The 16,181-nt window shown below is 42.0% G+C and overlaps 1 protein-coding gene across 1 annotated transcript in view; it reads left to right on the top strand.

Annotated features, from left to right (window-relative positions):
* The window catches only part of mid2 (midline 2), a 125,766-nt gene extending 117,566 nt beyond the window's left edge, over positions 1-8,200 (top strand). The window contains exons 11-12 of the mRNA XM_088344259.1: positions 7,361-7,568; positions 7,692-8,200. Coding sequence (XP_088200385.1) covers positions 7,361-7,568; positions 7,692-8,106 — 623 coding nt within the window. The 3' untranslated portion in view covers positions 8,107-8,200. The remainder of the gene's footprint in view (positions 1-7,360; positions 7,569-7,691) is intronic.
* Positions 8,201-16,181: the final 7,981 nt, after the last annotated feature.

Below are 16,181 nucleotides of genomic sequence, written 5' to 3'. Positions count from 1 at the left end.
AATAGTAATGAAAATAGTACACACTTTCCCTTTAACTTTCATCAAACGATCATCCTGTGGGCTGCGTGTTGGAGACCAACTCACTGTAATAAAAATAGGGTAATATGCAAATGTGGGGTTTCATGTGGGCTTTTACTCCCCCGGGTGGAGTTAAAGAGCCCCATGGCATGAGGAAGATATAGTAATGAAAATAGTACACACTGTCCCTTTAACTTTCATCAAACGATCATCCTGTGGGCTATGAGTTGGAGACCAACTCTCTGTAATAAAAATAGGATAATATGCAAATGTGGGGTTTCATGTGGGCTTTTACTCCCCCGGTTGGAGTTAAAGAGCCTCATGGCATGAGGAAGAAATAGTAATGAAAATAGTACACACTTTCCCTTTAACTTTCATCAAACGATCATCCTGTGGGCTGCGTGTTGGAGACCAACTCACTGTAATAAAAATAGGGTAATATGCAAATCTGGGGTTTCATGTGGGCTTTTACTCCGCCGGGGGGAGTTAAAGAGCCTCATGGCATGAGGAAGAAATAGTAATGAAAATAGTACACACTGTCCCTTTAATTTTCATCAAACGATCATACTGTTCGAGACCAATGCTTGCCCCCGCCTTCCTCGGGCCTCTGCCCCACCCGGTTGCCCCCACCCGGTCCCCCCCTGCCAAACCGGGGGTCTGCGCCGGCAGCGATAAGCACTTCAAAGGAAACCGGAGCCTGCCTCTGATTGGACGCCGGCGGTCCTCTCCGACTCGACGAGGGGGATTATCGGCGAGAGAGGGGACGGAGGAGGACGAGGACGGGGTCGGGGGTGTCTCGCGGTGTCTCGTTAAGCCCCTCCGGGTGTCTCTTCTGATTGGCTGAGTGACCTCCTGCCAGTGAGCACTCCTAATCTGCAGCGTGGAATTATCCTCTCGGCAATTTCCCCCTCCCCCGCCAACCCCTCCCCACTTTTGACCCGGCACCCGCCGCGTTCGCCCCCCCAGGAAAATGTTCGGTGCCGAAATTCGAGCGCTAAAAAGCAGAAAGCTCGGTAAGGAATGACGCACCATCGATGAAGCTTGAGGCTATTGTCAAGAACTAGCTTGAGCTCTTGTTAGGGTTCTAAACAGAATGTAGGGTTCAAGATTGGGTTAGAGCACAGGTGTCAAATAGGTGGCCCGCAGGCCAGATCAGGCCCGCTAAGGGATTGAATCCGGTCTGCGAGAAGCGCAAGAGAAAAAGAAGCTGCAGGTTGAAATATGTCCACTTGATGTTGCCAAAGCCAGGTGCCTCTCACAAAGACACTGTACTTTTATTTGTTTCTCTCTCTCTCTCTCTCTCTCTCTCTTTTCCTCCCCTTTCCCCTCACTCTATCTCTGTCTCTTTCACTCTCTGTGATCTCTTTTTCTCTTCCTTTGTTGCTCTTTGTCTCTTTCTCTGTGTCTTTTTAACTTCTTTTGCTCTAACTTCTTTTTTCCTTTTCTTTCTTTTCTCTTTCTCACTTCCTACCCTTCGCGCTTTCTTTTCTCTTTTCTCTCCTTCTGTCTTTCTATTTCTCTTTGGATTTCTTTCTTCCTCTCCCTTTCTTTTCCCCCTCTCCCACGACTTTTTATCTCATTTTGTTTCTCACGCTCTCTCTCTCTCTCTCTCGCTCTCTCTCTCTCTCTCTCTCTCTCTCTCTCTCTCTCTCTCTCTCTTTTCCACCCCTTTTCCCCCACTCTGTCTCTGTCTCTCTCTCTTTTCCACCCCTTTTCCCCCACTCTGTCTCTGTCTCTTTCACTCTCTGTGTCTCTCTTTTTCTCTTCCTTTGTTGCTCCTTGTCTCTTTCTCTCCCTGTGTCTTTTTAACTTCTTTTGCTCTAACTTCTTTTTTCCTTTTCTCTCTTTTCTCTTTCTCGCGTCCTACCCTTCGCGCTTTCTTTTCTCTTTTCTCTCCTTCTGTCTTTCTATTTCTCTTTGGATTTCTTTCTTCCTCTCCCTTTCTTTTCCCCCTCTCTCACGACTTTTTATGTCTTTTGTTTCTCACGCTCTCTCCCTCCCTCTTTTTCTTTCTTTGTCCCGCCCTCTCTCCTTTTCCCTCCCTCTTTCTCTTATTTTTTATCTCTCTTTTTCTTTCTCTTTAATCTACTAGACGGCCCCCGACAGAATGTTTGTTCTATCGTGTGGCCCCCGAGTTTTTTTTTTGCGCATTTTTACCTGAAATTTCGACATTTTCATTGAGCGCTGTGTTGTTTAGCAGCTTGAATTTTGCCGTACAAGCAGCCCAATGTTGTTGCGACCAGTGTTCCCTCTAAGCTGCGCACTGCTCGCACATTCTCGGCGCACGAGAAAATCTAGCCGGCGCACAAAAATCAGGGCTCAAAATTACTAATTAAGAAGCGACTCAAGTCAAAGTTACAGTGCATGAAGGTAAAAATACACGGGTTCCCCTGACGTTGTGTCCTAAATGCGATATTAAGTTGAGTAAAGTTAGTAGAGTTTGTCGAGAACCGGCTTCTTCGGCTCGGCTCACTAAAAGGAACCGGCTCTTTCGGGTCCTAAACGGCTCTTCGGGTTGTTTTTGCTTCTTTCATCCCGACATGACCAAATATTATGTCAAATGATGCACAACATGACTTAAAGGAAGGGGGGAATAGAACAAAAAAGAAAAAAATACCAAAATGAAAAAGTACTGAAAAGCTGAGAAAAAAAGAAACAAAAGAAGAGAAGAAGAGAAAAAAGAGCACGAAAAAAAATCTGAAAAAGCCAGAAGAAAAGAAAGACATAAATAAAGGAAAAAAGTTAATAAAGAACAAAGGAAGCAAGAAAAAAATAACAGTTAGGAAAAAATAAACACAATAAGATTTTTTTTAAAAGGAATTTAAAAAAAGTAGAGAAAAACAGGGAAAAAGAAGAAAAGGTAGTGAAAAGCTGAGAAAAAAAAGAAACAAAAGGAAGAGAAAAAAAGAAGGAAAAATTTAGAAAAAAAGACAGTAAAAAAGTAAAAGAATTGTAGGAAAAAAGTAAATAGAGAACAAAAAGAATAAAGTAACAGCTTGGAAAAAAAAAAAATGAGATTTTTTTTTAAAAGGAATTTTAAAAACACAGAAAAAAAGAATAAAAAGTTGAGTCGATTCATTCAAAAGAGAAAAATCATTTTGCATTGCCGGAAATGTCAAGTTTTGGACATGTTTGATAATGAATCATTTTGCCACACTTGGGATTACGGTGGCTCACTGTTGTTTCAAGCGTTGCTCACCGACTTTGTGTGGACGCTCAGACCCGTAAGGAAAATTACAAGGAACATTGCTTGCGACCTATTTTTTCTTTCGCCTTTTCTCGTCTCGACGCTCGCAAATATTCAGTGGGAATTGCAAAGTCGGTTACAACTTCTGGCAAACTCTGCTCATTTGCGAGTCCGTGTGAAGAAGAGGAGGACGGCGACTCCTCCCGTTTTCCTTTCCACAAAGCTTTGAAGACCTCCCTCCTTCTCGCCAGATGATGCCTCTCCTTCCGGCGCCATTTTTTTTTTTTTATCCAGCTGTGGTCTCGTCCACACCGTTGAGCGATCATCACCGAGGACGCGTCCCGTCTCGGCGCTGTCGTCCGGAATTTGCATCCCCGCGCTTTTTTTTTTTTCTCTGCTGTTTGTTGACATTTAGCAGTGGACCCAAACGCAGGAGGCTGTGAGCGTTGCAAGATGGTATTAGATAACAAAATCGCTAATAAAGTAACAAACAAATGGTCAAAAACTGTATGAAACAGAAAACACCTCAGAAACCAGTTTGGACTGGAGAAAGGTGATTCACCAGTGGACCCAAACGCAGGAAGCAATACGCATTGCAAGGTGCTCTATAAAGAGTAACAAAGTTGTCAATAAAGTAACAAACAAATGGCCAAAACAACAACAAATCCGTCAGAACCAGGAACAAAAATTAAACTTAGGACTGGAGAAAGATGATTTTCCAGTGGACCCAAACGCAGGAAGCAATACGCATTGCAAGGTGCTCAATAAAGAGTAACAACGTTGTTAATAAAGTAACAAACAAATGGCCAAAACAATAACAAATCCGTCAGAACCAGGAACAAAAACTAAACCTTAGACTGGAGAAAGATGATTTTCCAGCGGACCCAAACGCAGGAACCAATACGCATTGCAAGGTGCTCATTAAAGAATGACAAAATTGTCAATAAAGTAACAAACAAATGGCCAAAACAACAACAAAGCCGTCAGAACCAGGAACAAAAACAAAACCTTAGACTGGAGAAAGATGAATTTCCAGTGGACCCAAACGCAGGAAGCAATACGCATTGCAAGGTGCTCATTAAAGAGTAAGAAAATTGTCAACAAAGTAACAAACAAATGGCCAAAACAACAACAAATCCGTTAGAACCAGGAACAAAAACTAAACCTTGGACTGGAGAAAGATGATTCACCAGCGGACCCAAACGCAGGAAGCAATACGCATTGCAAGGTCCTCAATAAAGAGTAAGAGAGTTGTCAATAAAGTAACAAACAAATGGCCAAAACAACAACAAATCCGTCAGAACCGGGAACAAAAACTAAACCTTGGACTGGAGAAAGATGATTTTCCAGTGGACCCAAACGCAGGAAGCAATACGCATTGCAAGGTGCTCTATAAAGAATAACAAAATTGTCAATAAAGTAACAAACGGCCAAAACAACAACAAATCCGTCAGAACCAGGAACAAAAACTAAACCTTGGACTGGAGAAAGATGATTCACCAGTGGACCCAAACGCAGGAAGCATACGCATTGCAAGGTGCTCATTAAAGAGTAACAAAGTTGTCAATAAAGTAACAAACAAATGGCCAAAACAACAACAAATCCGTCAGAACCGGGAACAAAAACTAAACCTTGGACTGGAGAAAGATGATTTTCCAGTGGACCCAAACGCAGGAAGCAATACGCATTGCAAGGTGCTCTATAAAGAATAACAAAATTGTCAATAAAGTAACAAACGGCCAAAACAACAACAAATCCGTCAGAACCAGGAACAAAAACTAAACCTTGGACTGGAGAAAGATGATTCACCAGTGGACCCAAACGCAGGAAGCATACGCATTGCAAGGTGCTCAATAAAGAGTAACAAAGTTGTCAATAAAGTAACAAACAAATGGCCAAAACAATAACAAATCCGTCAGAACCAGGAACAAAAACTGAACCTTGAACTGGAGAAAGACGATTTCCCAGCGGACCCAAACGCAGGAAGCAATACGCATTGCAAGGTGCTCAACAAAGAGTAACAAAATTGTCAATAAAGTAACAAACAAATGGCCAAAACAACAACAAATCCGTCAGAACCAGGAACAAAAACAAAATCTTAGACTGAAGAAAGATGATTTTCCAGTGGACCCAAACGCAGGAAGCAATACGCATTGCAAGGTGCTCAATAAAGAATAACAAAATTGTCCATAAAGTAACAAACAAATGGCCAAAACAACAACAAATCCGTCAGAACCAGGAACAAAAACAAAACCTTAGACTGGAGAAAGAGGATTTTCCAGTGGACCCAAACGCAGGAAGCAATACGCATTGCAAGGTGCTCAATAAAGAGTAAGAAAGTTGTCAATAAAGTAACAAACAACTGCCCAAAACAACAACAAATCCGTCAGAACCAGGAACAAAAACTAAACCTTGGACTGGAGAAAGATGATTCACTAGCGGACCCAAACGCAGGAAGCAATACGCATTGCAAGGTGCTCAACAAAGTAACAAAGTTGTCAATAAAGTAACAAACAAACGGCCAAAACAACAACAAATCCGTCAGAACCAGGAACAAAAACTAAACCTCACAAATCAGGATGACACGGTAGGAAATGAAAATCACCGGACCCTGGGTGCAGTCCCAAGAGTCCTTAAACGCTAGGCTAATTAGCAACAAGTGATTGTACTCTCCTGTCCCAATTACGAAACGACATTTTCATATAACGTTCGACCGATACCGATTATTAGTATTAAGAGGAAACCGATAAAAATTGGTTAACGGAAGTTTTCATAATACAAAAAGAAACCTGACTATTCTTTCTCAAACCAAAAACTGAACAGTGCAGGAAAATGAAATTAGGCTTACAACGGTACATAGAACTTTAAATAGCTCCCTGATTATTATTTTTTTTACAGTAAATGAATACAAATGTCAATGCAACCAAATTTAAAACAAAAGGGCATCAACATTTAATGGAAGGGGCTGGTAAATTTTAGAGCCGGATTGACAGACTCATGTTATGGTAAAAGCTCATCACTCAACCTTCCTCTTTAGCTTGCTTTTTATGTGGTTTTTCAATCACAGAAATACATGCTTGATTGACCAAGTAATGTTATGATAAGAGCTAATATATCAATCACCACTTGAACGTGCTTCCCTAAAACCAGTCAGCTACACTTTTTATGCTAACACTTAATCAAGCGCACGCTTTTCACTGCCTTTTCAAATGTCAATATTATTAGCGGCTCGATTCACAGGCATGTCAGGAGTTACAGAGCTTTCTGTGTTTACTTGGCTTGGTTCTTCTTCCTGCTTCATTGGCTCCGCCCCTGGTTGCTCATCCAATCGCAAGACTAGGGTGGTGGTGGGTCCGAGACAGAGGAAGAAAGAAGCGTGGAGAGGCTTGGCTGCATCTGAGCCTAAATAATCGACCCGTCGAATGAATAAAAATGCCAATACCGATATCCGTCAAATATCGGTGCCAATAATCAGCACTTCCGATAATCGGTCGACTTCTAATGGTCACATCGATCCAGGTTCTTCTTCCAGATTAACCAACTCATGTTATGATAACAGCTCATCACTCAACCTTCCACTTTAGCGTGCTTTTTATGTGTTTTTTCGATCGCAAACACGCATGCTTGATCGACCGACTAATGTTATGATAAGAGCTAATATTTCGATCACCACCTGAACGTGTTTCCCTAAAACCAGTCAGCTACACTTTTTATGCTAACACTTAATTAAGCGCACGCTTTTCACTGCCTTTTTAAATATCAATATTATTAGTGTTCTCGATTCACAGGCATGTCGGGGGTTACAGAGCTGTCGGTGTTTACTTGGCTTGCTTCTTCTTCCTGCTTCAGTGGCTCCGCCCCTTGTTGCTCATCCAATCGCAAGACTAGGGTGGTGGAGCATCCGAGACAGAGGAAGGAAGAAGAAGCGTAGAGAGGCTCGGCTGCATCTGAGCCTAAATAATCGACCCGTTGAATGAATAAAATGCCGATACCGATATCCGTCAAATTCCTAAATATCGTTGCCAATAATCAGCACTTCCGATAATCGGTCGACTTCTAATCGTCACATCGATCTGGGTTCTTCTTCTGAGGTCAAATATTTCTCCATTTCTGGTGACTATCTCCCCCTTTTCTCCAACGTTGCCTGTCGGGCAGGTCAACCCTTCAAGCTGGACCCCAAATCGGCGCACAAGAAGCTTCGTCTGTCCAACGATGGCCTGAGCATGGAGAAGGACGAGAACTCCCTGAAGAAGAGCCACACTCCGGAACGCTTCGGAGGGACCTCCTCTTACGGCGCCGCCGCCAACGTCTTCATCGATAGCGGATGCCACTACTGGGAAGTGCTGCTGGGGGCCTCCACCTGGTGAGCATGGGGGCGGTGACGTCCCGGGGGGGCGGGCGCAACTTTAATGCCTTAATGAATGAAACCGGGTCGGGGGTCAGTTCACAACAGATTTTCCCTACGCCGCGTTTTTGTCCTTTGCAGGTACGCCGTGGGCGTGTCCTACAAATCGTCGGCCAAGAACGAGTGGAGCGGCAAAAACTCGTCCTCCTGGGTTTTGTCTCGCTGCCACAACAATTTTGTGGCGCGTCACGACGGCAAGGAGGCGACGGCGGACGCCGGGCCGCAATTGCGGCGTCTGGGCGTCCTGCTGGACTACGACGGTAATGCGCTCTCCTTCTACGACGCCATGAACTGGCGCCACATTCACACCTTCCGGGTCTCCTTCCTGATGCCCGTGGTGCCCACCTTCATGATCTGGAACAAGTCTATCATGATCCTGTCGGGGTTGCCCGTGCCCGACTTTGCCGACGGGGCGGAGCCCGACGGACGGGAGGCCGCGCCCACCCTCGCCCGGCAGGACTCGCCCTACCTGGGCGGCATCAAGGCCTGCCATTGAAGACCGGCTCGCTGGTCTCCCACCTCCGGGATGGGGTAACCCGGGATAGGTTCTGTTGGGGAAAAATTGGTCTTTTTCCACAACACATATTTCATAAGCAGGGTTGGGTAGGGTTACTTTAACTGGATTACTTTCAATGAGTTTTGGATTACTCCGATAGCAAATATGCTAATAAAGACAAAATAAACTAAATATGAATACAATTATAGAATAGAATAGAATAGAATAGAATATACCTTTATTGTCAAAATGGGTTAATATATTGTGACACCAAAATTGGGCATGACACTCCAGTTTCACACATTCACAGTGAGGTAAAAAACCAAGAAGATAAAGGAACAGAGGATAAGGTTATAGTTATAATTTACACAATATTTAAACAAGAAATGTCGGCATGTAGGATGTCACATAGAGTTTGGTATCGTAAGGGTATCGTAAAATGATGACTCACAACACGTGGTAAGCTTTCTCTCCTGGCTTTGATCTCTTTGATCTCCGGCAAAACGAACATAAAATGCGACAGAAACAAAATGAAAATTAATCCAAACAGCTGGCCAACATCATTTTTGCCATTCCGTGTATTCCGTTACTCCCCAAGCCTGCACAAAATTGAGTCATTTGATTCATATTTAATTTATTTTGTCTTTTATTAGAATATTTGGTATTGGAGTCATCCAAAAGTAATTGAAAGTAATCCAGTTAAAGTAACCCTACCCAACTTTGACTATATCCACAAAAATTCGTTTTAAAACTCCAGTGCCATCAAGAGCAGGTAAACATCTGACAGCTTTTGCTGTGGGCACGGTCCTTAAATATTGGTGTTTACTGGTTCCTTTAGATTTATTAGAGTCAGGTGGAGGTGATGAGAAGCAGGCGTAGTGTCATCCTGTTTGTCTGTATGTACTATATCCAGGGATGTGTAGGGTTACTTCAACTGGATTACTTTCAATGACTTTTGGATTACTCCAATACCAAATATGCTAATAAAAGACAAAAGAAACTAAATATGAATCAAATGATGACTCACAACACGTGGTAAGCTTTCTCTCCTGGCTTTGATCTCTTTGATCTCCGGCAAAACCAACATCAAATGCGACAGAAACAAAATGAAAATAAATCCAAACAGCTTTTTGCCGTTCCATGTATTCCATTACTCCCCGAGCCTGCACAAAATGTAGTCATTTTATTCATATTTAGTTTATTTTGTCTTTTATTAGCATATTTGGTATTGGAGTCATCCAAAAGTAATTGAAAGTAATCCAGTTAAAGTAACCCTACCCAACCCTGTCCATAAGAACCAAATTCAACCGATGAACTGTAGCAGGAAGACCCGATTGGGCTTTTCGACAACTTGTTTTACTAGCTCTAGGCAGGGGTCGGAAACCTATGGCTTGGAGATAACATCAAGTTCCTAAACGCGGGGCCGAGTATCGCACGTGCGAAGCCGAGAAAATATGAGCGGTTCGGGGATTCGGTCCAGAATATATCGGACACCGTTTTAAATAGTCCCCGTCAATGTTTCCCTGTAATTTTCCTTACGGGTCTGAGCGTTCACACCAAGTCGGTGAGCAACGCTTGAAACAGCAGTGAGCAACGGCAATCCCAAGTGCGGCAACTAAGTCATGATCAAACATGTCCAAAACTTGACATCACGTTACATTTTGCTGAGTTTCCGGCAATGCATTATTTTTTTTCACTTTTGAATGAATTGACTCATGTACGATGGCCTAAAAACGTCATTTGTTTTTACAATTCTTTCACAAGATTTCATTTCTTTTTATTCCATGGTTTTGTCCCATAATACTAACTACACACTGTCTCTTTGAATCTTGATTTTAAATTTACTCAAAAAAGTCTAGTGATTACAATAATAACATCATAAAAGGCAAATTCAAGTATATGCGATATGGAAATATGAGCCAGTAAATGTTTGCGCCTGATATTTTTTTTAAATTCCTTTTTTAAAAAAATCTCATTGTGTTTATTTTTTCCTAACTGTTCCTTTTTTTCTTGCTTTTTTTGTTCTTTATTAACTTTTCTCCTTTATTTGTGTCTTTCTTTTCTTCTGGCTTTTTTTGATTTTTTTTTCCCTGCTCTTTTTTCTCTTTTTCTCTTCTTTTGTTTCTTCTTTTCTCAGCTTTTCACTACTTTTTCATTTTGGTATTTTTTTCTTTTTTGTTCTATTCCCCCCTTCCTTTGAGTCATTTTGTGCATCATTTTACATAATATTTGGTCATGTAGGGATTAAAGAAGCAAAAATAACCTGAAGAGCCGTTTGAAACCCGAAAGAGCCGGTTCTTTTTAGTGAGCCGAGCCGAAGAAGCCGGTTTTCGAAAAACTCTATTGACTTTACTCAACTTCGTTCCACTTCGAAATATTTTTGCTTTGATGGCTCTTTGGCTCAAGAGGTTCCCGACCCCTGATCTGAAGGGTGTTCCACACATCTTCAGGGCATGTTTTGATATTGAATATCTGGGAAACTATCAAGGATCTCGAAATAGATCTGGTAAATTATCCGGTGATGTTGAAGTTAAGCGCCACACACCAAAATTATTTTTCTAATTGCTTGTCAACGGTGGACATTGTGACTCTTCATCGGCACTTGAACCCATAAGCTTTGATTCCGAAGTTGAGGTTTTGGTCTTCTGGGTTCTTCCGGGTTCTTCCGGACGTTCTCAGCATCAAAGGTCTTTTCTGGTAAACTATAAACTGAAGACGAAACTGACAACGCCATCTCGTGGAACTCTTGAGCTTGGACTGTTTGGTTGGGGTTTTGATTTTCTGGGTTCTTCCTAGGTTCTTCTAGGTTCTTCCAGACCTTTTTTGCATCAAGCATCTTTTCTGGTAAACTAGAAACTGAAGAGGAAACTGACGACGCCATCTCGTGGAGCTCTTAAGCTTGAACTGTTTGGGTGGGGTTTTGATTTTCTGGGTTCTTCCTAGGTTCTTCTAGGTTCTTCCAGACTTTTTTTGCATCAAGCATCTTTTCTGGTAAACCAGAAACTGAAGACGAAACTGACGACGCCATCTCGTGGAGCTCTTAAGCTTGGACTGTTTGGTTGGGGTTTTGATTTTCTGGGTTCTTCCAGGTTCTTCTAGGTTCTTCCAGACTTTCTTTGCATCAAACGTCTTTTCTGACCGACGACGCCATCTAGTGTCAACGTCGTGAGAGACTATTGTATTATAAGAGTTTTATCAGAAGAAAAAATGCAAATGTTATTTATGACAGAAGTTTACTTTAAGGATTCTATTGTCACGCATCCATTGTCGGTTGTTGCTTTTACCTGACACGCTTTGTAGCACTCAAATCGAGTCATGTGTTGACGGCATGATGTTTTTTTTTTTGCCGTGACGTTTGCTTTTTTGGTGACGCATGAAAAAATGTAGAAGAGACCGGCATTTCCACACGGGGGCAGATTTATTTTCTTAAATAATTTAGCGAAGTGAAATCCATCGAATACATGGCTGTATTAGTGTCTCTGTCAAGCCTCCTCTCTCGATCTTCTGCTTCTTCCTCGGCCCACGTTTTTTCCGCAAGCTGGTGTACCGGCTCCTCCCATGGGCGTGCCAATGAAAGCCCCCACGTGGGGTCCACCCCCTCGCCTCGATGTCTGGAGAAACTCAAAACAATGCCTTCCTTTGTCAGAGTCCTGTTATCAAAATTCCCCAGGCAAAACATTCCGAATTTGGAACAGCGCGACCTGAAGCCCACTCAGTAAAAATCTTCATCGCGCTCGATAAATGTAACTTGTGTTTAATCGTATAAAATCCTTTATAGTAAAATGTATATCCTTTATAGTATAATGTTAGTAAAATAACTTCATCAGGACAAGGTCTGCCCTCCGAAAGACATCGAAAAATGACTCGCCATTGTCTTATAGGAAAGGGGCGTGGAATTTGAAACTTAACCTTCGTTAGGACTGAACCGAGATGGATTTTCCAGGTTCTAGGATGTGATCGGGGTAGACCCATCGGAGCACAACATTGCTAGGAAATACTGAGTCGATGAATACTGCGAGTAAATACTGCATTCTGATATGTGGATACACATAACGCCACATCAAAGTATGTAATGGTTAAATACCAAAAGTAATGGAACTGGGATGCAATGGTGATAATGTTTTCAGTCGCACATTTTAATCCACTCGCATTCTCAAATACAAGCCCAACTGCTAAATCATTTATCCCTTTTACACCACCAAGTCGTGTTAGCAATATTTCAAGATTTTCATTTCAAAACCCCCTTGTGTATATGGCAAGCCTTGGTGGTGTCAAAATACTTTATTCGTTTCAATGAAAGATAATGGATTAAAATAATGTTAAAAAAAAAAACTAAAAGCTCATGAAGGAGACTTTGTTTCGCCGTCCTGCTACTATGGAAGCCCGATTGGTGTTTGTTTGTTTTGTTTTTAATGGTAGCTTGTCCCCCACTGCACACAGCTGAGTCCAGTCTTTCACTTTCCCTCCACTGTTTCCTTCTCTAGCCACTCACGTTAGCCACTTGGCTACAGCTTGCTGCCTGCTGCTATTGTTAGCTCCTACCCAATAAAGCTCTCTTGGTCCTTAGGTGTCCCCTGCCTTTCACAACCAAGTCCTGTCATTTAGGCATATCACTTTTCTCCCCTCTGTTTCCATCTCTAGCCAGTTAGCTGCAGCTATTGATAGCTTCTAAAAAAATAAATCTTCCTCGGTCTTAACGCGTCCTTCCTGTCTTGTGGTCCGTCCGACTTCCCTTTTGTTTGTTTTTGTGTACCGCACGCTGCTAAAAAATAAAACAAGTCCCATGATTCTGTCATTTCCGTCGTTTTCCCCACAGTCTCCTTCTCTAGCCACTCACATGAGCCACTATCGTTAGCCGCTAATTGATACGACTCCCTCTGTCCTTCGGTGTCACTAGCCTTCCTCAACCAAGTTGTTTGTTTTATTTTTAATGGTCGCTTGTCCCTACAGCACACAACTGTACTTTCCCCCCAATGTTTCCTTCTCTAGCCACTCACGTTAGCCACTCCAGCTCCTTTCCCGCCGCTATCGTTAGCCGCTAATCGATACGACTCCCTCTGTCCGTCGGTGTCACTCGCCTACCTCGACGTACGTTCCCCTTTTTTTCCCGAATGTTTCCATCTCTAGCCACGCCAATTTGCCACTCGTTCGGTCATACGTGGTAGGTCCTCAACACTCGCAAGAAGGAGGTGAAATATTTTACATGTATTTATGATGAACAAAAGGAAAAAAGAAAGGTGGTAGACTATTTCTCTATCTATGCTTGGAAAAGCAACGCCAATTGTTTCCCATCATGCATTTGCTCCGTTGCGATATTGTTTTTCCTCCGAATCCAAAGAAGCACTTTCCGGAAGAGCACAAAAAATTCGGTGGCCACAAAGAAGGAGAATGCGCATGTTCAACGTCATGTACAGTCTGCACAATCTTATCGATGTGACTTGAATTGCAATAAACGTCTGTTCCGAAAGAGCCGCTTTCGTTCATTTCTTGCTGCTACGAATCGGGCGCGCGGGGTGTTGTTCGCGTTTGAAGCCCCAGTGTGTCATATCGAAGCACTGGATGGCACAGCGAGCAGCAGGAGCCGGTTGTTGGAAGCAAACGACGGGAGCCGGCTCACCACCCATCAGGAGCCAGGTTCCTTTGCGATAGGGACGTGTCGTCGGCGAACGATACGGCTATAGGGGCCGACTCTCCACCACTCAGGAGCGAGCACCCATCAAGTCACTCTATTTTTATTTTCACTGACGTTAGGGATTCAATGTTGCCGAGTACAAAAGGTAATATTTTTTCTGTATTTGGTGATTTTTGTGATGATGTAAATGTTCAATTATATAGATCACAGGCGGCCCGCGGGCCAGATCAGGCCCGCAAAGGGGTTGAATCCGGCCCGCGAGACAACACTCAGAAAAGTGCAAGAGAAAAACAAGCTGCAGGTTTAAATATGTCCACTTGATGTTGCCAAAGCCAGGTGCCTCAAACAAAGACGCTGTACTTGTATTTCTTTCTCTCTCTCTTTTCCACCCCTTTTCTCCCACTCTGTCTCTTTCTCTCTCTCTTAACTTATTTTGCTCTAACTTCCCTTTTTCCTTTTCTCTCTTTTCTCTTTCTCTCTTCCTACTCTTCATGCTTTCTTTTCTCTTTTTCTCCTTCTGTCTTTCTATTTCTCTTTGGATTTCTTTCTTCCTCCCCCTTTCTTTTTCCCCTCTCTCACAACTTTTTATCTCTTTTATTTCTCACGCTCTCTCCCTCTCTCTCTTTTTCTTTCTTTGTCCCGCCCTCTCTCCTTTTCCCTCCCTCTTTCTCTTATTTCTTTATCTCTCTTTTTCTTTCTCTTTAATCTACTAGTCCGGCCCCCGACAGAATGTTTGTTCTATCGTGTGCCCCCCCGAGTTCAAATGACTTTGACACCCCTGATATAGATAGATAGATAATGTCTTCATCCCTGTAGGGAAATTCACACTTCCAGCAGTATCCTTGTGTTGAAAAATAAAATAATAAAATGAAAGATATAGAATACATAAATACCCAATATAACGTGTTGATATAGAGTATTTAAATAGTGCTACGGAAAATACACACTGTCATAAAAATAGGGTAATATGCAAATGTGGGGTTTCACTCCCCCGGGTGGAGTTAAAAAGCCTCATGTCCTGTGTTTTTCAGGGAAATTGTCTTAAGTAGCTTTTTTAACATAACAAATTCAAACTTTTTTCTTATACCTCGTATCTGTTGTTCTATTGAAAAATTATTTTTAATTGTGTTGTTATTTTCTTCAGGGCTTGTTCCGCGATTGACTTTAAGTTTCTAAAGGTTCTAAAAAAGTGAAATAAGATGACATTTACTTCTATGATACATTTTTAAAAAATGATTATGATGTTGTACGTGCATAAAGTTACATTATAATCGGTAATAAATGGATTCAAGAAACAAAAAAGCCAAAAAAGCCGCTTCTCTAAAAATAATCTGAATTGCCTAAATGGACTCCTTGCTTGTTGCTGCCCTCTGCTGCTCGTCGCTTGTACTGCAACGTTGCCTTCAAAATAGGAACCCCAATCTATTCTCGTGCTTCCATTATCGAAATAAAATAACAAATACAACAACAAAACACGACAATATCGATACTGTAATACTACATACCACATAAATACTACAACCACTTGGTATCAAATGTAGTGGCCAAAAGAAATACTACAGGCCATTTTACTGCAATGATACTATAATACATAATTATTGAATACTGAATATCAAATTTAGTGGCTAAAACGAAGACCTTTCATTCTGAAGAGAAAAAGAATACTACAGGAATACTACAGAAATCCTAATATAGAAATAGCACTACAGAAATACTACGAAAAATACTAAAACGAAATATCACATTGAGAGCCCCAAGACGGGAACCTAATTTATTAGTACAGAAACGCAACAAATATATAAGTGGCAGGGATAAATGCAGACGAGCGCCCTCCCGTGGTCACCAAAATAACCACACACTATGACAGGGGTGTGAAACCCATTTGAGCTGGGGGCCACAAAGTAGGAAAAAAAATGTCACGGGGGCCGGACTAGTAGTCAGACAGATAGACAGACAGAGCAATAAAGAAATTGCAAAAAAGAAATCGTGGAACAAAGATAAAGAGACCGATAGAAAGAGAAAAAGAGAAAAGGGAAAGAGACATTTACATCGAGAAAAAGAATGGAAAACGAGAGAAAGGGGTATGTAGCAAGAGAGAGAGAAAGAATAGAGAAAGAAAGAAAAGAGAAGGAAGGAGAGAGAGAGAGAAAGAAGAGATTAAGAAAGAGAGTGGGAAGGAGTGAGAACAGGAGAGGGGGACAGAGAGGGAGAGAATGGAGATATAGAGAAAGAAAAGGGACATAGGGAGATAAAAGAATAATTGAAGAAAATGAGAGAGGGAGAGAATGGAGATATAGAAAAAGAAAGAAGAGAGATAGGGAAATAAAAAGAGTAATTGAAGAAAAAGAGAGGGAGAGAATGGAGCTATAGAAAAAGAAAGAAGGGAGATAGGGAAATAAAAAGAATAATTGAAGAAAAGGAGAGGGAGAGAGAGAGAAAGAAG

This window comes from Urocampus carinirostris, chromosome 9 (assembly GCF_059441175.1).
Source record: "Urocampus carinirostris isolate Australia breed hairy pipefish chromosome 9, RoL_Ucar_1.0, whole genome shotgun sequence".
Classification (NCBI taxonomy): Eukaryota; Metazoa; Chordata; class Actinopteri; order Syngnathiformes; family Syngnathidae; genus Urocampus; species Urocampus carinirostris.
The sequence above is the reverse complement of the archived record's forward strand: the minus strand, read 5'-3'. Positions and strand labels throughout refer to the sequence as shown.